Here is a 23980-nt window from a genome sequence, read left to right on the forward strand (position 1 = left end):
CAAAAAACAAACAAACAAACAAAAAACTCCCTACATCTTTAGCTTTTCTCTGACTAACTCTCAGAGTTGCTTTACGGTTCTTATATAATGAATCAATCAAGTACAAAGTGCTTTGTAAAGAGAGCTATAAAGCACCCTTCATGTGTAAGGTGCAACTAACTACTCACCCTCCTTTTACATGCTCAGGGCTTCGACTGAGTTATTCTGTGAGCAAGAATATTCTGTGTGCATCCAAGCAGAGAATGGCACATCTGTGTTCAAGGTGAAGGGAGAATAGAACCCTAAATAATATGAAGTTGGCCGGGAAAATCTCTACTTAACATTACTGCCAGAGTCCGGCTTAAAACTTCATTGGGGTTGTCATAAGCGAGTAAGACAGGAAGAAAATGGTATTAACCTAAAGAAACCTCACTTTAAAAATCTCTCTAGGAGGGTTCCCCTCCCCCCAGCTCCCTGGAAGTTTTAAGTTTTTGCAAACATCCTCCCTTGTCCTGCCCAGGTCTTGTCCCTTTTAGTCCTGGCCTTCCCCATTCCTGGGGGGCTCCGCCCCCGCCCCGCCCCTCCGACCTCCGCCCCGCCCCTCCGACCCCCCCCGCCGACCCGCGGTGGACTACAACTCCCGGCGTGCCGCGCGCGTCCGGCCGGCTGCACCGCGGCTTGCGCGTGGCGGCCGCCGAGCTCCGCGCGGGGCAAACCTCCCGGCGCGGCCATGCGGGGAGGTAAGTGATCATCCTGTGCGGCCAGGGCGCGGGAAGACGCCCGCCCTCTCCTCTCTCCAGGATGAAAGGAAACGAAGAATGCCGCAATGAAAACCGCTCTGCCCTCCCCAAAACACATTCTTAGCCGTGTGTCCAGTGCTCCTGCATCTCGTTGCACCCACGGACGTGGGCTCTCACCGTGGAGTGGAGTGGGGGCAGAAGCGTGCCCTGCCCCACGGAGAGCCCGGGCTTGCCTGGGGCTGCTGGCAGTGCTCGGGGAGCGGGATGGGGTGGTGGCACGACTCGGCGGGGTATCCCGCGAGGGCCACACCTCCACCCTCCACTTTCCAAAGACCGGCTTCTCCGGGGAGCCCCCACACTAAACGCCAGCGAACCGTCTCTCCGTGAAAGTCTTAGCCAGAAACTTTCCCCGCTCTGTCGCCAGTGCCACAGAGAGTCGTGTGACTCTGGGCCGGCGCTGCTGGTCCAAGAGGCAGCCTGGCGTCCTCTGCCCCTACCATCCCCTCTCCAGGCCAGTTCTCACTTGCCCCTGAGACGCCATTCCCGGCGCGGTGAGGTCGGCCCTGCCCTCGGGCGACTTCAGGCTGGCCGCACCGGGGGTCGGATCCCGGGAGGCAGGGCCGGCGGCTCCTTTGGGACGGCGCTGGCTCCCTAGGCGAGTCCTTTCTGCCTGGGGGATGAGTGCTGATCTAGAAAAGAAGCCTATCAAAGTCAACAGCTTCCCGCCCTTCCTAACCGCCTCCCCTCTCCCTATCTGAGCCCATTTCCAAGTGGGTCGACAGTTCTGCTCCAGAATACTGACACCAGAGTTATTTCAGCATATAATTTGGAGATTTCAGGATCTCCAAAGTTATTTCAGCATATCCCATAATGTGCTGGATCGGAAGGTCTTGTTTGGTTGCCTCTCTCCCTCACTCCCACACACCACATACACACACACCCCCACATACGTACCACACCCACATACAAAGTACACCACATAGTGCACACATCACACACACATACTTTATGCTACACACTACACAGACAACTTTTTATCAGCAGAGGATTGATGTCAAACAGTTTGTTGGAGGGAGTGTGTGAGTACTAGTGTGTGTATATATATATATATATATATATATATTTATATTCACAAGTGTCAGTTTACTACCAAAGTTAGAAACTAGCTGGTAAGTGAAACCTCCTGTTGTCATAATTTAGAGTGTCTTTGTGGCTCACTTTTTATAAAACGGGATTAACTTCCTACAACACTTTCTGAAACTTTACTCTTGTGTAACAGGCAAACTTTTGGTCACAGCAGGCCAGATGGGAGGGGATGTCTCTTTGTATATGTAGGAAGAGATGCTTGGAAAAACTTCACAGAATCCTTTCTCCTGTGGCTGTGTCTAAGGAAGAGCTGGGTGTAACTACAGTTTCTTTGCCTTTTCGCCCTCAAGAGTGGAGAGCTGAACATGCTTTTGTTCTGAGCAGCACTGTCAGGACAACCCCAGCTCCCCAGGACACAGAACTCCCAGTCCAACTCGCTTCCAATTTGCATTTACTGGGAGAATAGTTCAGGAATTTCAGATCAAGTCCAAAAGCATTATGGAATCTGTTACTGAAAGAGCTCTTTATCTCTGTAAGAGTCTATCATTTTGAGATCAGCACTGGTGAAAGATCCACATGCCTGACCCATGCTCAAAAAATAGTGCTCAAAAATATTTAATTGGCTCCTAGATTACTATTGTTTGCCTTTTCAAAGAAGCAATGGCAAATATTTGAAATCTTTCTTGGCAGTGATCTTCAAGGAAGTCGAAAATTTCTAATATAATTCCCGTAATAAGTAAAGGACAAATTTTTTGACCTTGAAATTCAGGTTCCAAATTTAGATCAAAGTTGATCTCCTAATGTCCTAAAAGATTATTTTTAAAAAGGGAGGCAGGCAGCTTTCTCCTTGGATTCTACCTGAATTCTACAGGATATTACAGCAACAGATAATTTTTTCCAGGATCTTTCTGGGGAACCTGTGTTCTGTGCCCTATCTTGAGTGGTTTTGTTGACCATCTTGACCTAAAAGTGTCCAAATGTTGATTGATGTTTATTTTAATGAAGAGGCAACCATGTATGTTTTCTGTGTATGTGCAGAACATTTTTGGGATGAGATTATTCTCCTGGAAAAGTGGTTTAAGCCAAGCAAGGGAACTGTGAGAATGACCAGGGTAACTTAAACAAAAGATCTTGCCCCGCATCTCTGCTCCACCTCCCAGTTTTCTGATTTGGTATTTAGGATGATGGCGGGAGAGACTATGAATTTTGGGGTGGGCATAATGTCTTTCTATTCATATGTAACTAATATAGTACTGGGTACTCATAGATTGTAAGTGTTGGTTAAATTTCTTGAATTATGCTTTTTGTGCAACTGGGATAAACAGTTAAAATTAAACCTCTCAGAACTAATTGTTTTCGTTTTGTAGAATAAGGTTTTGTTTGTTTCAGTTTGAATTTTTGCTGGCTTCATTTGGCAGGATAAATGCCAAAATAAAAGAATGTGGGCGTTTTCAGGAGATCTGGTCATCTATTTTTCATCCTCTCCGAATTATGTTCCTTCCTGCATAATGAAGTAAAAGGATTTGCTGCTGGGCAGTGCTTTCCTTATTCTCACAAAGAGATTACTTAAAAGCCAACCCTGGGAACTTTGTCCATGAATCTCTATTAGGAAAAAAAGAGTAACATGGGACTGCAGCTTCCGAGTGTTCTCTAGTTATAGCCCATAAGCACTGGGTTCTCACTCTTATTTTTCCCTCTGGGGAGAAAAAGAAATAGTTTGAAACATGACATTCATGCTCAGAACAACAGCTGAGACCTATCATGCAGCAACAATGAAGGGGAGGGAGAAAATAAGAAGCTATTGAGACAGCTTGTTTTTCTTTGTACAAGACAGGTGCAGGGAGAATTCTGCAGGTTTTGGACTCCTGACTCATTTCTTGCACTAATTGTGCTGAAGGTAGTTAGCAAAAGTGAACAGGCACACTGTAGCTTTAAAAAGTCAGCCATGAACCAGAAGGCAGTTGGTGCAGCTTGTGTGTGATTCCTAACGTCATGTTGGCTGAGAGCCAGCCTGGTTTTATTTCACTGTGTCAAATTGTACCTCCTTATTGAATTCCTTTGCCAGCCTACTTTGTGAAAGAAAACATTGGGGTTTCTTTGGCTGTTCTTGATAAGCCTATAAAAAATGATATTTTTTAGTTGCTTATAGGTAGGTTTTCTTTTTACTCTTCCACAAAAAAGAAAATAATAGTAATAATAATAAGACAATGTAGTGTGGTGTTGCAGAGTATCATTGTGAGTGTTTTGTTTTGTTTTGTTTTGTTTTCTGAGATGCTTAGAAAATGGTGAATGTGTAACAATTTCCAACTGAAGTGAAATCATATTCTGTTAGCATGGAGCAGCAGCACTATCTTCCTGTCTACTCTCCAACGGTGTGTGAATGTATGCTAATATCTATCTCTATATATTAAATGTTGGATTTCTCTATCAATGATCTAAGTGGTTTGCAGCTGGAAGTTTGTGTGTATGTGTGTGTTTCAGGAGTGAAAATTATCCCACACTTACAGTGTTATTTGTTAATCATCTACTTCTCTAACAGTGATAAAATCTTGCGAATATACTAAATGATGCACTTGCCATGTCAGAGTAATCCCTAGAGAAGGAGTGCCGAAGTATAAAGTGATTTGAGTGGAAATGTATTTAATTTATGGCTTCAGCTGAATAAGAGCAAACACGTTTCGGGACTGTTTCTTCTTTTTTTTTTTTTTTTCTTAAAGCAGTTTTGTTCGTAGCTTTTTCATTTTGCTAATTGCATATTAATTGGGAAGGCTTTTAATTTTTCACAGCCCTCATCCTACTAAACAAAAAGACAGAGTGATGGATGCTACAATATCTCCTTAAATGTTTTGATGATTTTTCATAAATCTAATGAGCTGCCTACTGCCTACTCTTCTTACACACACACACACACACACACACACACACACACCCCAGCACCACCTTTCTGTGCTAAGGGCTATCTAGCATTTTTTGTGAGCTTCCTGCTTTACCACAGCATGGCCATCTCACAGACGGGTTTTTGAGGCTTTCGTTGAGAATGTGAGGTAGGGGAATACTTGCTGACAAAAGCTTTAAGTGTCCTTCTGCATTGCAATGAAAAAATCTAGGAGCAAGGGGGAGTGGACAAAAAAAAAAAAATACAATAAGAAAAAACAAATCACAGCCCATAATGGGAGGGGGGCAGGAAAAGGGGGATTGTTTTTCTCTACTTTGACTCATTTATGAGTTGCAGTGTCTTAAGTGAGAGCTAGGCACCCAGAAGAAGCTGTGCCAGTTCACACAGCACTTGTTTTCAACGAGGATTCAATTTCATTTGCAAATGCTTATTGTCAAGGCAGGGAGTGCCAGTACAGATGAAAGCACCCCAATCCGTCTCCTCCAGTTCTTTAGGTTTAATCACATCTCTCCAATCGCCGAGGGAACTGGAGATTTAAACAAACATACGTGAACTGGTGTGAAGCTGTAAAAGGGACCATTATGTTTCCGATTCAGAATATATATTCTTCTCTCACTTTCTAAGAATTAAACACAAGCTTTTCTCCCTTATTGATTAGTTGCTGAAGTAAAGGAACCCTGCAGCCTTCCCATGCTATCTGTTGACATGGAAAACAAGGAAAATGGCTCTGTCGGTGTAAAAAAGTAAGTGAAGCTGGCTTCTGAGTTCTGCTTCTGCAAACAACAGAGGGACTTGGTTTCTATTTTCGTACTTCTTGCTTATCTACTACAATACACAGTTTGGGGGTCGCCTTGGTTTGTCTACACTGGCCAGCAGCCTCCCTTCTCCCCCCTACCCCAGTTACCTTTTTCTGTATTCCATTTCTAAGACAGAGATGACTCAGACATCAAAATATATATGAAAGGTTTGTGTATCAGGCTTTGGAACAAGGAAGGTTGAGGATTTCAGCCCTGCATTCTGTATATTGAAACAAAAACTCCAAGCAGAGACTCTTCCATAGACAACACAGAATGGGGGCAGAAAATAGAGTTCGAATTTTTTTTTTTAAAATACTATCACCTCTAACGCTGAAAACTAAGATCTATAGTGCAGGAAGGGAAAAAGCTTCAGTAAGAATATAGTTTAACAACTCCTCCGTCCTAATTTTATGAACTGTTTAATGAATGTGAAACATTTCAGTGCATACATGGTGTTTATTTTAATGTCTGTTCTCACATTTGAAACTTGTGTTTATATGTGTTGTGTAAGAGTTATATACTTGATTCTTTTAAATGGGAAAATTCAATTGCATATATAACATAATATTTTGATATTTATGAGTATATGAAAAAATGTATATTCTCACTTAGGAGTTATAGCAAAGCAATAAGTACTTTGATTACAAGAAGAAAGTAAGTTCCAAGAGGGAGTTATCTGTTTCATTTCTTTCCATATCATTTAGTTTAAAATTGCCGTCAACTTGAGCTTTGGAGGAAACTAATTAAATATGATCCATAGAAGCTGTGATATCTAAATGAGGAAACAGTGTGCTATATGTTTATGAATAGAAGGTATATTTTGCTTCACAGCAGTTACATTAAAACTAACTTAATAAAATCTGTTTTTTAAAGTTCTCGGGTAATTTATATATCAGTGCCATACTGCCATGCTTGTTACCATCCCTAAAGTTTGGGGTAGGTAGGTGGAGGAGAAATGAAAGAAACAGATGCTGTTTTATGTGTGAGTTAGATCAGTGTTATCCAACAGTACTTTCAACAATGATGGAAATGTTCTGTATTTGTGCTGTCTAAAATGGTAGCCACTAGCCACATGTGGCTACTAAGAATATGAAATATGACTAGTATAAGTAAGAAACTGAACTTTTAATTTTACTTAATTGTAATTAGTTTTAAAATTAGCAGCTTTACTGAAGTATAATACTTGCATAATAAATTGCATGTGTGTAAAGTAAGTTTTGATATTTTTATCCCCTTTTGAAACTACTGCCACAATTAAGATAATGAATATTTCCATCACTTCCAAAATTTCCTTACGACCTTTTGTAATCTCTCCCTCCTGTCCTTTTCTGCCCCCATATCCCCTGGCAACCACTGTTATGCTGTCATTATAAATTAGTTTGCTTCTTCTAGAATTTTACATAAATGAATGTGTATACATTCCCCCCCACACACACACACATACAGTTTCTGTCACTCAGCGTAATTAATTTGGGATTTATCCATGTTATTGTGTATATCAATACATCATTACTTTTTAATTACTGAGTAATATTTCGTTGTTTGGATCTACAATAATTTGTTTACTACCATCCAAATGATGATAGACATTTGAATTGTTTGTATTTCTTAGGTATTATAAATAAAGCTGCTTTGATCGGTTGTGTACAGGTCTCTGTGTGGACATACGCTTTCATTTCTCTTTCATAATTACTTAGGAATGGAATTGGCTGGGCTCTATGGTGGGTGTCTGTTTAACTTGGTAAGAAACTGCCAAACTGTTTTCTAAACTGGTTGTCCCCTTTTCCTTCTCACTAGCAGTGTGTGGCGTGTTCCAGTTGTTCCACATGCCCATGAGCTTAGTGTGATCAATCACTTTCATATTAGACATTAGATCAGGTGTTTTATGTTTTAATTTTTATTTCCCTAATGACTAATGATGTTGAGCATCTTCTCCTGGCTTATTTGCCATTCATGTATCTTCCTAGCTGAAGTATTGTTCAAATCTTTTGCCCATATTTGTATTGGGTTAGTTTTTTCATATTTATTGTATAGAGAGTTTTTATATATTGTGAATGTGTCCTTTATCATATATATTATTTGAAAATATTTTCTTTAAGTGTGTGACCTATCATTTCATTCTCTCCATAGCATCTTTCAAAGTATCAAAGTTTTTAAATTTTAATGAAGTCTAGTTTATCAATTTTTTTCTTTTATGGATGGTGCTTTTGGTGTCATATTTAAGAAATCTTGGCCTAATGCAAGGTTACAATTATTTTCTCCTATGTTTTCTTTTAGAAGTTTCACAATTTTAGGTTTCAGGGTTTAGGACTATGGTTTTTGAGTTAATTTTTGTTTGTGGTGTGAGATAAGGGTTTGAAGGGTTGAAGCGCTTTGTGTGGTGGTGGTAGTGGTGCTATGGATATCCAATCTTTCCACCTCTGTTCAGACACTTCTGCAACTTTGCTGAAAAATAATTGATCATATATGTGCAGGCTTATTTCTGGACTCTCTATTCTATTCCATTGATCTTTTTGCATATATTTATGCCAATACAACACTGTTTTGATAAATCTAACTTGAAATCAGGTAGTGTTAGCAATCCAACTTTGTTTTTTTCAAGGTGGTTTTGCCTCTGTACATTCCCGTATGAATTTTAGAATTAGCTTGTCAGTTTCCACCAAATTTTTTTTGAAAATCTGTTGACATTTTGATTGGCATTGCATTGAATTATATATCAATTTGAAGAGAGTTGGTATTTTAACAATGTTGTGTCTTCCAACAAATGAACACAGTATTTTCCTCCATTTGCTTAGGTCTTCTTTAATTTCTCTCAGCAATGTCATGTAGTTTTCACTGTGAAGATCTTGCACCTTTTTGCCAGTTGCATCCCTAACATTTCATGTTTTTGATGCTATTTTAAGTGGTATTGCTTTTTTAATTTGAATTTTCAATTATCTTAACATATACAAATATAATTGATTTTTTATATTGGTCTTATATGCCACAACCTTGCTAAACTCACTTATTACTTCTAGTAGCTTTTTAGTAGATTACACTACATTTTGTAACATAGACAATTATGTCTTGTGAATAAAGACAGTTTTACTTCTTCCTTCCCAATCTGAATGCCTTGTATTTATTTCTCCTTCTGTATTACGCTGAGTAGAACCTTCAGTGAAAAGTTGAAAAAAGTGGTGAGCTGGGTATGGTGGCTCACACCTGTAATCCCAGTACTTTGGGAGGCCAAAGTGGGCAGATCACTTGAGATCAGGAGTTCGAGACCAGTCTGGCCAACATGTGAAACCCCATCTCTACTAAAAATACCAAAAAAAAAAAAAAAAAAGAGAGAGAGAGAGAGAAAAATTAGCTGGGTGTGGTGGTACATGCCTGTAATCCCAGCTACTCAGGAGGCTGAGGCAGGAGAATCCCTTGAACTGGGGAAGCAGAGGTTGAAATGAGCCAAGATTGTGCCGCTGCACTCCAGCCTGGGTGACAGAGTGAGACTCTGCCTCAAAATAATAATAATAATAATAAAATAAAATAAGAAAAAGTAAAGAAAAAAGTGAAAACAGGCATCCTTTTGTTCCTCATCTTTTTCATATCTATGTTATTCTGTATGTGTTTTTTTTTTCTGTATGCTTTTAAGATATTCTCTTTATCATTGGTGTCTTAAGCAATTTGGTTATGAGACTTGGTGTGGTTTCCTTCATGTTTCTTGTGCTTTGTGTTTGTTTGGTTTCTAAGATCGGTGCCTGGGCCTAGTTTTCATCAAGTTTGGAAAATTGTCAACCATTCGTTTTCAAATACTTTTGGTCTCTCTCTCTCTTTGTCTTTGGGGACTCCAATTTTATGTGGATTTGACCACTTGATATTGTCCCATAATTCATTGATGATTGGTTCATTTTAAAAGTATTTTCTCTGTGTTTCATTTTTGATAGCTTCTATTGCTTTGCATTCATGTTCACTAATCTTTTCTTCTAAAATGTTGAATCTGCTGTCAATTCCACCAATGCATTTTTCATTTCAGACAAGGTAGCTTTCATCTCTAGCAGTTCAATGTGGATCTTTTTAAGAATATCTCCCATGGCACGACTTAACATATCCAGTCCTTCCTCTAGCTTCTTGAACATATAGAATATGGCCTTAATAACTCTCTCAATCTCTTTGTCCCATATTATTTGTATTATTTCTCAGTCGGTTTCAATTAACTGAATTTTCTTGGGGGGTCATATTTTTCTGCATCTTTGGATGCCTGGTAATTTTTGATTGAATGCCAGCCATTGTGAATTTTACCTTGTTGGGTGCTGGCTGTTTTTGTATTTCTGTAAATATGCTTGATCTTTGTCCTGGGATGCTATTAAGTCACTAGAAATAGTTTGATCCTTTTAAGTTTTGCCTTTATGTTTTATTAGGAACACAGCCACATTTAGACTGAGGGTATTTTTTCCCCTTTTACTGTGATAAGACCCTTTTTTATGCTCCTGAATTGAGATTTTCATCTCTGGCAGGTGAAAAAGGCACTATATCCATCCCTGCATCATCTCCAAGACTCATTCCCTCTAAACCTTCAAGGTTTGTTCCCCTGCCTCAGGTAGTTTCCTCATATGCAGGTGTTGATCAGGACTCTGCCAAACACTTGAAGGGAGCCCTCTGCAGACCTCCAGATTTCTCTTTTTTTGTAGCTCTCTCCTCTTCAGGACTGACCTTTGCACAGCCTAAAAACCTTCTTCAGGCAGTGAGTGGAATGGCTTACCCATCTCTCAAGGATTACTGTCCCGATGACCAATGTCTTGTGTACCATTGCCTCATATATTTAATCTGTTTTTTTAATTATTGTTTTAGTTAGAAGAGTAAATATGGTCCCCATTACTCCATCTTGACTGGAAGTAGAAGTTCCATTTAATTTATATAGCCACAGGTTCCTAGTTGCTAGCACTGGACAGGGCAGAGTTAGATTATAATGCAGACTCCAGAAAGGGATAACACGTAGTCTTAAGGCTATGTTGTGGAGGGGGCTGCCCTATACATTGTAGGATGTTTCTCAGCATCCCCAGCTTCTACCAATGATATGCCAGCATTACCCCTCTCCAGCCTTGACAATCAAAAATGTCTCCAGACATTGCCACATCTCCCCTGAGGGGAAAAATTTTCCTCAGTTGAGAACCACAGGCTAACTCTCACCTGAGTAATGTGTGACAGGGTTGCTTCTGGGCATCAGAAAGAAGTTTACATATTTGTACTGGTTATTTCTGCTTGAAACTCTTTAAAGATCATGGAATTTTAAATATTCCAATTTGAAGCTTCTGCTTTCTTTCTTTATATATCATAGAAGAGAAGGGCAGAGAAGAAGAGAGGTAAAATATTAACATTTTGGAGAATCTGGGCAAAAAGCATACGGGATTTTTGTACTATTCTTGCAACTTTTCTGTAAATCTGAAATTTTTTTAACTAAAAAAAAAGCCAGTTTATTAGTTGAGAAAGAAAATTTTTCTTCCTTTAGGAAAGAAGCAACACTCCTAACCCAAATTTGGAGACTGGGGGGAATTAAGCATGACATTGCAATGGCAAGTCTCAAGTTTAGAACACTTGGGTTTGACCTTGCTTTTGTTTCTTAAATAGTAGAATAATATTCAATAAATAAATCACTTAATTTCTCTCTGCCTCAGTTCTCTTGAATATAAAACAGAAATAGAGAGTTGTTGTGAGGAATCAAAGGAAACAGCTATAAATTGCAGAGTGATACAGTAGTGATAAACTTTATATATTGCAAACTTTTTTTCAAGTAAGTAAACAGAAGCTCAGAGAAGTGAATATTTAAAAATGACGTGAGAAAATGGCAAACCTAAAGTTTGAACCCGGCTCTTCTGACTCCAAGATGACTCTTTTTTCTTCATACAATTTTTGTTTTATAACTATCCTCACTCAGTCCCATAAACTGGAATGGGTTTGGTTTTAGGGAGTCTTGAGGCAGGCTTATTCCAAGGCTGGATCCTGGTTCTTGTGTCATTGCTGCAAGAGGAGGAAAAGGATAATTGAGACGCATGTGTCAGGTCTTCTCATTTCAAACTTGTTGACCTAAATGACTGTGATAAATGCTACCTTGAGAATTTTAAACAAACATCATGCTGGACTCCTCTCCTCAAATTCATTTATTCCTGCTAAAGTCTCCCAGCGTCGACCCACAAAATTCTTGGATCTCTAATGTGGGCCCTTGTTCAGATCTCTGTTATTCTGTATATTATGAGTCAATATGATTTTGGCATGACAATCACTGAGGCCTAGATTCTACTTGAACACATTCTGAAATAGAAGAGTAAGTGAATCTTATATTTAATTTTATATTCAGGGTCTTCAATAGTAATAACCAATAAATAAGTAAGAAAAGCACAAACAGAAAAATACCAAAGGAAAATGGCCAAAACATGAGCAAACATTTCACAGAAGAGGAAATATATATGGCCAATTAACATATGAAGAGATGTTTAGTACCATTAGTGACCAAGAAAATGCAAATTAAGATTATAATGACGTACCCATTCACTTGGCAAAAATTTTAAAACGTGGCAATTCTAATCATTAGTGAAGATATGGATAGGATACAATGCTAGTAGGAATATTAACTGACAGGACAGCTTTGCAGAAGAGTTTGATATTTTTTCTGGTGTTAAACAATCGAATATTTTATAAATTAACAATTCAATTTCTGGATATATGTGTCAGTCAGTGCTGTCCAACAGAAATAAAATCTGAGCCGCATATGTAATTTTCAGTTTTCTAGTGGTCATATTTAAATAGGTAAAATAAATTTTAATAATATATTTTATTTAACTCATATCACTTTAACATGTAATCAACATGACATTATCAATGAAATATTTTACATTTTTGTACTAAATTTCCTAAATCTGTTGTGTACTTTACATTTATAGTAGGGGGGTTCAAACTTTTGGCTTCTCTGGGCCACATTGGAAGAATTGTCTTTGGCCACAGATGAAATACACTACCACTAACAATAGCTGATGAGAAAAAAAAAAATCTCATAATGTTTTAAGAAAGTTTGCAAATTTGTGTTGGGCCACAGTCAAAGCCATCCTGGGCTGCATGGGCCACAGGTTGGAAAACTTGACTTATAGGATCTCTCATTTTGGACATAAAATTTTCATTGGACATATTTAATCTGCATTTGTATTTCTTAAAATCTACAGTTCAAAAGGTAGGATCACATACCCAAATAATTCCAAACATATTTAAAAGTTTTCCAATAACTGAATTATGTAAGAAATTATTTTCTTATAATATTTACATCCACATTGACACAACTGATTTGTCTTGATTTGACTTGGAAGCAAAAGCATATTGATTTCAAAACTATGTCTGTTCAAGTTAAATCAATTTACTAACACATGTCAATATTACCAACATTGAATTCAAAGGGGTTTTGCATGAATTGATAAGCAACAATAAGCTTATCAATTTCAATAAATCTGCAAATTTTCTTGAAGTTTATTCATGATAGAAAACGTATGAAATTATTATTGTACATTGTGTTACACTCTGAAAAGTTGCAATTTTAGCCTAAAATTTTGTTCCTCTTTAGCTAGGTCACAAGTCAGCTTTTCATTTCCTTGGAACTTCAAATTTAGCTGTTTCATATGCAGTGTGATATCAAAGTTACTCAGTCGTTTTTGTCTTTAATTTTTGAATATTTGGCCAGGCACAGTGGCCCATGCCTGTAATCCCAGCACTATGGGAGGCTGAGGCAGGCAGATCATTTGAGGTCAGGAGTTCGAGACCAGCCTGGCCAACATGGTGAAATCCCATCTCTACTAAAGATACAAAAATTAGCCAAGCATGGTGGTGGGCACCTGCAATCCCAGCTACTTGGGAGGCTGAGGCAGGAGAATCGCTTGAACCCAGGAGGCAGAGGTTACGTTGAGCTGAGATCGTGCCACTGCACTCCAGCCTGGGCAACAGAGTGAGACTGTCTAAAAAAAAAAAAAAAAAGAAAGAAAAGAAAAAGAAAAAAATTAATATTTGACAAGCATTCCTTCTGTTTCAGTAAAATCTTGAATTGAACAGTGCAGCAAATCTTTGTAAATCTTTTCCATTACTTAATCAACAAGCATTGGCAAAGAACACAGATTATTACATTCATTGTCTTCTATTTCTTTTAACAGTTCCATTAACTGGGATTGATCCATAGCATTTGCAAATATATGCTGAACAATTCAACAGTAGTATCTGTAACACTTTTCAAGAGTCTGCTTCAGAAAATGGAACATAGATACCATACAGTGGAATGAAGCAGTAAGAAAACACTGGTCTTTGTTTTAAAATTACAATAAATTCCAATTCTTAAAATTCAGATCTTTTTAAAAACTAGCATTGCTGAAGCACCATCCATCTGGATAGAATTTAATTTTTGTATATCTAGCTAAAATTCTTTGACAGAGATAAAAGATTCGAAAATATCTAAACCATGAATTTAGTTTTTCAAGTTGTAAATAGACATTTCTTTATAAAATAGGAAGTCTTTTGAGATACAACATACCTCAAGTATTAATTAGGCAGTGTCTTTATGTTGTACTTTCATCTAAAACTAAAGTTTTAATGGCTTTTTACATTTTGAATCAGTTGGTCTTAGGTTTTGTTAGAAAGACCTTGTATTCTTCAGGCAATTGTTTGGTGGCTTGATAGGAAAATCTTTTACTTTTTGTCACATACCTCTCTAGTCTTTTCTGATAATATTCTAGCAAAACTTCTATAACTGAAATAACCATATGTCCATTGAAAAATTGGTTTTTTGTCTATGTAAAGATCCAAGCCATTTATAGCTAAACAAAGTTATAAGCTCAGATTCTGTTTTAAATCATGTTATCTTTACCTTTTTTTACACAGCAAACAGCATTTTTTTCTCTCGCTATGTTTTAACAAATTGCAATTTCTATTCATCATGAAATTTCCAACATACCTTCTTTTGGTCCCTTTTTTCTTTATTGTGTGTTACTAGTTTCTGCATCGCCTCTCAATTCTGCTTTCTTTTTAGATTTTAAAATTTTCCGTGCTTATTTTTAACTAAAAATATTTAATTATGTAATAATTAAGATAATAACAAACATGTCAATTTAATTACCAATTACAATATACAAAGGGATCCTCATAACTCCTGCTGTCCATAAGCATTCAACAAACACATTACAGTGTTACCTGGGTGAATAGGAAAAAATTAATTTGAACTGAATCAATCTCTGACACCAGTCAAACAGGGGATGTACTACCAGAGAGGACACATGCACCTGCCATGAGAACTTCAACAATAGTACCCTATAGGATGGAACAGTTTAAGTAAAATGTAGACAAAACAAAACAATGGAATTGTGTTTAACATAAACATATTTTGTACCACTTCAAGTTTTTACATTTAAACTAAATTAAATTTAAAACTTAGTTCCTCAATCAAACTTTAAATGCTCAGTAGCCACATGGCACTAGCTGCTCTACCATATTGAAAAGCACAGGTATAAACCCAAAACAAATTCTTGCATCAGGGGAAAGGTTATATGAACATGAGATTGAGGGTGATGATTAACTCAGGTGGGGAGAGTATGAATGGGGAGCTCTGACTCATATAGATAGACATGATTATTATTAAGATTCCAGATTTTATTTTGCCTAGTAGGTTCATGAGTATTTATTTCATTATTAAAAATAGCTACGTAAATAACTAAGATGGAGCCATCTGAATAGTTGAGATATCCTTTTTGACAGTATTTGTACACATACTCTGTGTATCCACATGTATACATAATAACACAAGAATATATACATATATTCACATGCACTAAAGAATGTACACATATATGGGAGCATACACAAAAATGTATACATATATTCAAAACACAAATAAGCTTTTATTGAACAAATGGGATCATAGTATTTTCTTTTTTGTGGATTTCAGATGCACAGATTTGGGATGAATTATAAACTTTGGTACATGACACACTCTTATCATTGATCTGTGTTTGACCATGTTAGATTCATGTTAGAATTTTGACTAAATTTTTTTAAATCCATGTATTTAACATGTATGTGCATATCTGTTCAAATCATGAAAATTCATTTTTTTTCCCATTTGCTTAGTTTTTCTCACTCCCTTTTTCAGATGAAAAATGTCTTTTTCCCCCTTTTTCATTTTATCCTGGGATGGGAGAAGGAACCGATGTTCCCACATGACAGATGCATGTAGTAAGTTCCTTTTCAACAGGAAGCAGTTTATTTCCCTACCACCACCATGCCCCTCAGTGGAGAAAACCTACTGCAGTAGAAAGTTCCCAGTGATGAAGCTTGGCAAGGACTTTCAAAGCAAGCCATTTCTTATTAATGCCACTTCTTTTCTTGCACACGTAGTCTTCACCATATTCCTCTGCCTTTGTGTTCAGTGTGTTGTTTCATTTTGAAGCAAAGGCATTAAAAAAATTTTGGAACTAACATTCCTGTCATAATTAGTAATGTGATGCTTTTTTTCTTGGTAATGAATGTTGTAAGGTTTTGAACTAACTAAAATAATTACTTTTGAAATAGCCCTCTCTGAAACCTAACTGTACACTTGTTAAACTATGTATTATGTTAAAGAAATTACCATTTTTGCTCATGTGAATTAGAGGATTAGAAAGTGAATGACAGAAGTAAAATATTAAAGTTGACTTAGAAATTATTATGGTATTGCTAGAGTTTCAAAACTCTGACTTCATTGTAGAATTAAAAGAACTTGTATAAAACATTGTAGAAAAAAGAACTTTTCATATAACAATAATAAGACAATGGCTACTATTACTTAGCTCATTAAAAAGAAGTCCAACCGTGCATACATGTACAGCAATCTACAGATCAGTCAGGTCTCCATCTACTTGGGAAGCAGTCACATCTAGAAATGAATAAAAAACCTCACGGTACTTGATTGTTTGCCTGGAAGCCTGGTCTGGCTTCTCATGAAAAAAGGAATGGGAAACCGATTGAAGTAACTATGTGCCTGATCGCTCTGACTTCAGCATTTGTTTATTTACTCTTAAGCCTGTCCTCTTGTAGTATAGAGCATAAATAATTATCAAGCCTCAGATGTATCTTCTTTGAAAGCAATGAGGGGATTTTATTTAGCTTGCTAGGTAGTTTCTGGGTGATCTCTCCACCAGGCCCAGTCTTGTCTGTTCTGTCCACTCTTCCCAGTCCCCACAACCTCACTGCCCTGACCCTACCTGAATGCAGTGATGTGTGTGATGGTTCCTGGAAAGCTCTTCTTCCCAAAAAAACAGCAATGTGGAAAGGGGTGGGAGGGGGCGCGGCAGTGATCATGACGGTAAGATGTTGTATCCTAAAAGCCAGGGAAAGTATTAACTCCCAAGACATTGTAAGTGGCTAATTATTAAATATCTCTTAACAGTCTGTCAGAAAATGAAAAGAAAGAAACAAACTGAGCCAATAATTCAAACCTGAAAAGTGACCTTTCTAGCTAGGATCTGATGTTGTAAACCGTTTTCCAGATACGTATGATAAGATAAGTTAGAGTGTGCTATGTTTCTTTTTTCCTTCCTTCCTTCCTTCCTTCCTTCCTTCCTTCCTTCCTTCCTTCCTTCCTTCCTTCCCTCCCTCCTTCCCTGTCTCTCTCTTTCTCTTTCTCTCTCCCTTTCTTTCTTTCTTTTTCTTTCTTTCTCTTTCTTTCTTTCTTTCTCTTTCTTTCTTTCCTTCCTTCTTTTTTTTCTCTTTCTGTTTTAATGTGGTAAGAACATTTACTATGGGTTCTACACTCAACAGATTTTTTAAGTGTACGATACAGTATTATTATCTGTAGGCACAATGTTGTAGAGCACATCTCTAGAACGCATCCATCTTCCAGGCAGAAATTTTATACCTGTTGATTGTCAACTCCCCCTTTCCCCCTTCCTTTAGCCTCTGCCAACCACCATTCTATTCTTTGCTTCTATGAGTTTATTTTAGATACCTCATATAAGTGGAATCATGCAATATTTGTCCTTCTTTGACTTGGTAATTTCACTTAGCATAATGTTCTCAAGGTTCATTCATTTTGTTGACAATGTAATGATTTCCTTCTTTTTTAAGGTGAAATAATATGCCATTGTATATATATATATACAGCATTTCTTTTTTGAGGAATTTGAGACGAGGCTGGTCTCAAATTCCTGGTTCAAGGGATCCTCCCATTTCAGCCTCCCAAGTAGTTGGAATTATTGGCATGAGCCACCGAGCCCAGCTATTACACTGTATTTTAAAAATTCATTAATCTGTCAATGGACATTTCAGTTGTTTCCATATCTTGGTGAATAGCATTGCAGTGAATATGGGAGTGCTAATATCTCTTTGAGTTCCTGATTTCAATTCCTTTGGATAAATACTCTGAAGTGGGATTGCTAGATCACATAGTAGTTCTATCTTTAATTTCTTGAGGAATCTGCAGTTCCGTAGCAGCTTCCCCATTCTGCATTTCTACCATTTCTACCAACAGTATACAAAGGTTATGATTTATTCACATCCTTGCCAACATTTGTCATTGTTGTTTTGATAATAGTATCCTAAGAGGTATGAGATGATATCTCATTGTGGCATTGATTTGCATTTGCTTGATGATTGGTGATTTTGAACCTCTTTTCATATATATACATATTGGCTATTTGTGTGTCTTCTTTTGATAGATATCTGTTATGTCCTTCGACCATTTTTTCAATTGGGTTATTAGTTTTCTTGCTATACCATTGTAAGAATTCCTTATATATTTTAGAAAGTAACCTCTTATCAGATACATAGTTTGCAAGTATTTTCTGTCATTCCATTGGTTTCCTTTTTACTCTATTGATTATTTTCCTGGCTGTATAGAAGCTTTTTAGTTTTATTTAGCCCTGCTTGTTTATTTTTGCTTTTGTTGCCTATGCTTTTGATGTCATATCCATGAAACTATTGCCAAAACTAATGTCTTGAAGCTTTCCCTCTGTGATTTCTTCTAGAAATTTTATAGTTTCAAGTCTTATGTTTAAGTCTTTAATCCATCTTGAGTTGATATTTTGTGTATGGTAAAAGATAATCCAGTTTTATTCTTTTGCATGTGGATATCCAGTTTTCCCAATACCATTAGTTGAAGAGACTCATCTTTCCCCATTTTGTGTTCTTGGCATTCCAGTCAAAGATCATTTGACCATATATCCATGGATGTATTTCTGGGCACTCTGTTCTGTTCCGTTGATCTGTATGTCAGTCTTTATGCCATTGCCATACTGTTTAAATTACTGTTGCTTTGTAATATATTTCAAAATCAGGAAGTGTGTTGCCTCCAACCTTGTTCTTTTTCAAATTGTTTTGGCTATTCAAGATCTTTTCTGGTTCAATATGAATATTAGAAATTTTTTTCTATTTCTATAAAAATATCATTAGGATTTTGATGGGGATTGCATTGAATCTGTGGATTGCTTTGGGTCATATGGAAATTATAACAATATTAAATCTTCCATCCATGAACTTGAGATGTCTTTGCATTTGTTTGTGTCTTCTTTAATTACTTTCATCAATGTTTCATAGTTTTTAGTATGTATGTCTTTCACTTCCTTAGTTAAGACTATTCCTAACTATGACGTTATTGTAAATGGGATTGTTTTCCTAATTTCCTTTGCAGATAGTTCGTTATCATTGTATAGAAATGCAACTGATTTTTGTATGTTGACTTTTGTATCCTGCAACTTTGCTGAATTTGTTTATTCATTCTCACAGGATTTTTGTGGAATCTTTAGGGTTTTCTCTATATAAGAGCATATCATCTGTAAATATAAGGACAGTTTTACTTCTTCCTTTTCAATTTGGAGGCTATGTATTTCTTTGTCTTGCCTAATTGCTCTGGCTAGGATTTCCAGTCCTATGTTGAATAGAAGTGGCAAGAATGGGCATCCTTGCCTCATTCCTGATCTTAATGGGAAAGTTTTCAGTTTTTCACCTTTGAGTATGATGTTAGCTATAGCCTTTTCATAGATAGCCTTTATTAGCTTAAGGTAATTTCCCTCTATCCCTACTTTGTTGAGATTTTTTTTATCCTGAAAGGATTTTGAATTTTATCAAACACTTTTTTTTATCTTAGACGATCGTGTGATTTTTATCCTTCATTCTGTAAATGTGATGTCACATTAATTGATTTTTGTATGTTGAACCATCCTAGGAATAAATCCCACTAGGTCATGGTGAATGATCTTTTTAACATACTGTTGAATTCTGTTTGCTGGTATTTTGTTGAAGATTTTTACATCTATGTTCAATCAGGGATATTGGCCTATAATTTTCTTTTCTTGTGTGTCTTTATCTGGCTTGGTATGAGGGTAATCTTGACCTCATAAAAAAAGTTCAGAAATGTTCCCTCCTCTTCAATTATTTGGAAAAGTTTGAGGATTGTCATTAATTCTTCCTTAAATGTTTGGTAAAATTCTCCAATGAAGCCATCTAATCCTGGGCTTTTCTTTTATGGAAGGTTTTATACTACTGATTTAATCTCCTTACTAGATAGGTCTGCTTGGATTTTCTGTTTCTTCATGATTCAGTCTGGTGGGTTGTATGCTTCTAGGGATCTATTTCTTCTAGACTATCCAGTTGGTAGACCTATAACTATTTATGGTAGTCTGTATGACTTTTTCACTTCTGTAGCATCAGTTGTAATGTCTTTTTCATTTCTGGTTTTGTTTATTTGAGTCTTCACTCTCTTTTCTCTTAGCCTAGCTAAAGGTTTGTCAGTTTTGTTTATCTTTTCAAAAGCCCAGGTCTGAGTTGATTTTTTCTTACTGTTTTTCTATTCTCTATTTTATTTCTTTGTCCAATTTCTTAAGGTAGAAAGTTAGGTTGTTTTATATCTTTCTTTTTTTAATGTAGGTATTTGTGACTATAAACTTCTCAATACTGCTTCTGTTTCATTTCATAAGTTTTGATATGTTGTGTTTTTGTTTTTATTTGTCTCAAGATACTTTCCAATTTCACTTTTGATTTATTTGACCTATTGGTTATTGAAAAGTGTGTTGTTTAATTTCCATGTATTTGTGAATTTTTCAGATTTCCTTCTGCCATTGATTTCTAGTTTCATCCCATTGCAATCAGAAAAGATATGTGGTATGATTTCATCATTTTTATATTTGTTAAAAATTGTTTTGTAACCTAATATGTGATCTATCATGGATAATGTTCCATGTATGCTTGAAAAGAAATGTATGTTCTGTAGTTGTTGGGTTGAATGTTCTTTATATGTCTGTTAGGTTCACTTGGTCTACAGTGTTGTTCAAGTTCACTGTTTCTTTGTTGAATGGTTTATTGAATATTGATAATATATGGGAATTAATAGTGATACTTGTAAATGGCACTATTTTATTTTTCTTACTGAAGCTAAAATTCATTCCTTGATATGTTATAGTTATCTGTTCATTCTGGTATATGGTCTCATGATAAATAAGTCTTTGATTATTCCCTTCAATTAAATGATAATGGGTTAAGAATTGAGTCTGTTTATTATTTTGAATTACACTATTTTTTCCATTGCAAATAACTGCCTTGAAGTGTACATTTCAAAAGAGTAAAGTGCATAAAACTATAGAGTCAGTTAAACATATTAAGACATCATATTTTAAATATGAAAACAAAAGGAGTTTCAATCAATGCCAGCAGAATTCACAGACGTTGACTATATATCTTTTATACATTGTCGGCCCTCAAGGACTGCTGTTTCTTATATAGTTTCTTTCTTGCTACTGGGATCCCTACAGAAGGAAAACCAAGTTTGTCTAAGCAGTGAAGCCACACCCAAATCCTTTGGAACAGAGACCATTGTGCTGTGGCTCAGAGCAGGGAGGAAAATTTCTTCAGGTAGTCTTTAGACTGTTGTGTTTAGTATTAATGATTAGGATATGAAATGTTTATGTTTGTGTTTGGCATGAATTATATCTGATAGTAAACAAAAAGTATTTCATTGAGTCTGCTTGAAAGGAGTGTTCTTGGCCGGGCGCCGTGGCTCACACCTGTAATCCCAGAACTTTGGGAGGCCAAGGCGGGTGGATCTGAGGTCAGGAGATCAAGACCATCCTGGCCAACATGGTGAAACCCCATCTCTACTAAAAATACAAAAAATTAGCCAGGTGTGGTGGCATGCACCTCTAGTCCCAGCTACTCGGGAGGCTGAGGCAGGAGAATTGCTTGAATCCGGAGGCAGAGGTTGCAATGAGCTGAGATCCCGCCACTTCACTCCAGCCTGGGTGACAGGAAAAAAATAAAGGAGCGTTGTTATTTACACTAGAGGATTTTATTTGTACTAGAATGTACAAATAAAAAGAGGAAAAGGAAAGGAGGCTGTTTATAAGATCCTTTGTTTTCAGAAAGATGGGTTGGGAAGACATTCCAGGCAGAGGTATGCCAAGGACAGAATGCTGTATGATTTCAGAGGAAAGCCATTAGCCTGAGGGAAGATACCTACACAGAGGAAAGAAATTGTGCAGGAAGATGCTCCATCTGTCTGGAGTGCCTGCTCCTAGTCTTACTGGTGACCCAGGGCTCCAAAGCCTTTCATCCGCACACCTAGCACAGCCTGACTCACATTGCCATGTTGACTTTCCATCCTTCTTTCAACCGTCTATTTCCCCTGTGTCTTAACTACTTTTTGGAATAGAGCAGGAAACAAACATCATGACTTTCTTCATCCCACAACTGACCCGAGATTATCCTCTTCATTAGACTATGAGTTTCCAATGCTTATTAAGTGCCTGGCTCATAGTAGACAGGTTAAAATTAATTAAGGAGAAATTAAACTGGTTTCTTTATAACGAGCAGGACTAATCCCTGGAAGTTGAACAGAAAGGGTTTGACTGACATAAGCAAAGCCACGGGTATGGGAAAGTCTAGGATGTTGCCCAGTTAGGTTTGAATCAAGCATCTAACGTCTAAGCTAAAGAATTTGGAACATACAGAAGGTTTGATGAATTATTTGCCTTTTCAATGCTTTCATCATTTTGATGTGCTGAAGCTAAGTCAGTCAACCCTTATTTATCTGAATATTTAAAAATGAAAAATGTTCTGTCCAGAATCTGAACCATCCTTTCTCTTTTTGAGCCTGCCATCTAGCCAGATCCCTGCTTGTTAGCATGAAGGGAGAGGGAGAAAGGAATGGAAATAACGCTAATGCTCATTTAGTTGCTTCATCCTTAGGTTTGTCATAGGCAAAGAGATCAATATTAACTTATTAGAATCAGAATTAAATCGCTTTTAGCCAGAGGCTGTCTTAAGACATGAGCAAAGAATAGGTTAATTTCATTTTGAAAACAAGTTATAAATATCTAAGCAGCACAAAGTTAGAGTGCACTGCTGAGTGTAAAAATAAGTAACATTCAGAATTAGCTTTATAAAAAAAGTAATGTGACAAATATATCATCATAATATGTTAACCAGTGTCTAAAGTAACTTGCTCTGAACTTTGAAGTGGAGATACAATTGATGAATATAATGGAGTTGTGATATTACATGTGGATTGCATTTACCCAGTGTATCCTTTTGGCCTGACCAACTCTCAGCATCCATAATATCATAAATACCATAAAATGTACAGATGCTAGATTTAGAAAACAGTTTCAACTATTTTCTTCCTGCTTTCTTACAAAGGGAAATGGAGACTTTTGCTGCCAGAACTTAAAATTATGATGTGCCAACATGAAAACCTCATCATAAAGACTCAATTGATCTGCATATATCTGCCAAATTTGTTATTATTGCATTTCTGTTCCCTTGGTTGTGTCTCTCTAACTCTCACTAAAAATCAGGTGATTGTTTAATTAGGGTATAATCATTTCCTAGTGTGAATTATTCACACATGATATAATTTTTATCAATACTTGATGTACCTAATCATATGCACAAGGACTAAAAGGTGACTGGGCTAAATGGAAACATTGATAATTTGATTAAGTGCTGAGATTTCTTGCTAATTTTTAATAATAAAGCTATATATAAATATATATAAAAGATTCTGTGCCTTGAAAATACTCATAAATTTATCATATTAACACGTATTATATTCTAAGAAACATTTTGCTATGACAATAGTGAATAATAAATATCAAATGAAAATGGCACTTTTGTATCTGCCATTTCATTTTATCAGTGCAAAATTAGCAGCCACAATGGAACCACCACCTGGCAGGTATTTTAAACAGTGACATTTAAATTCCCTCTGGAATTTGACATGCATAGGTCATAAGAAAAGATGTGGCGAGAATAGACCATTTATAAGGAAATAACTAAAGCTAAGTGTCTCAATTTGGACAAAATATCAGTCCTTGGGGAGACATATTGTATTCCTAGCAGAGAATGGTGCCACTTAAATCTATCCTCCGGTATCTCCCCGTGTCAAATGTTATCTGGCTTTGGCACTCTGGCTCCTGCCCCACACACCCTTCCACTTGGACTACCCTTGTTATGTTATTTTGGAT

The 23980-nt window shown here is 36.8% G+C and overlaps 1 protein-coding gene across 3 annotated transcripts in view; it reads left to right on the plus strand.

Annotated features, from left to right (window-relative positions):
• The first annotated feature begins 613 nt into the window (after window positions 1-613).
• The window catches only part of SAMD13 (sterile alpha motif domain containing 13), a 58744-nt gene continuing 35377 nt past the window's right edge, over window positions 614-23980 (plus strand). Inside the window, exons 1-2 of one of the 3 annotated variants that reach the window (XM_063624190.1) lie at window positions 614-719; window positions 5360-5444. In XM_063624190.1, the coding sequence (XP_063480260.1) occupies window positions 710-719; window positions 5360-5444 (95 nt within the window). In that variant the 5' untranslated portion in view covers window positions 614-709. Of the gene's footprint in view, window positions 720-3649; window positions 3955-4736; window positions 4850-5359; window positions 5445-23980 lie in introns of those variants that run through there. The other 2 variants (XM_063624191.1, XM_063624192.1) reach the window with 2 other exon arrangements.

The sequence above is a fragment of the Symphalangus syndactylus genome, chromosome 12, assembly GCF_028878055.3.
Source record: "Symphalangus syndactylus isolate Jambi chromosome 12, NHGRI_mSymSyn1-v2.1_pri, whole genome shotgun sequence".
In the NCBI taxonomy this organism is placed as follows: domain Eukaryota; kingdom Metazoa; phylum Chordata; class Mammalia; order Primates; family Hylobatidae; genus Symphalangus; species Symphalangus syndactylus.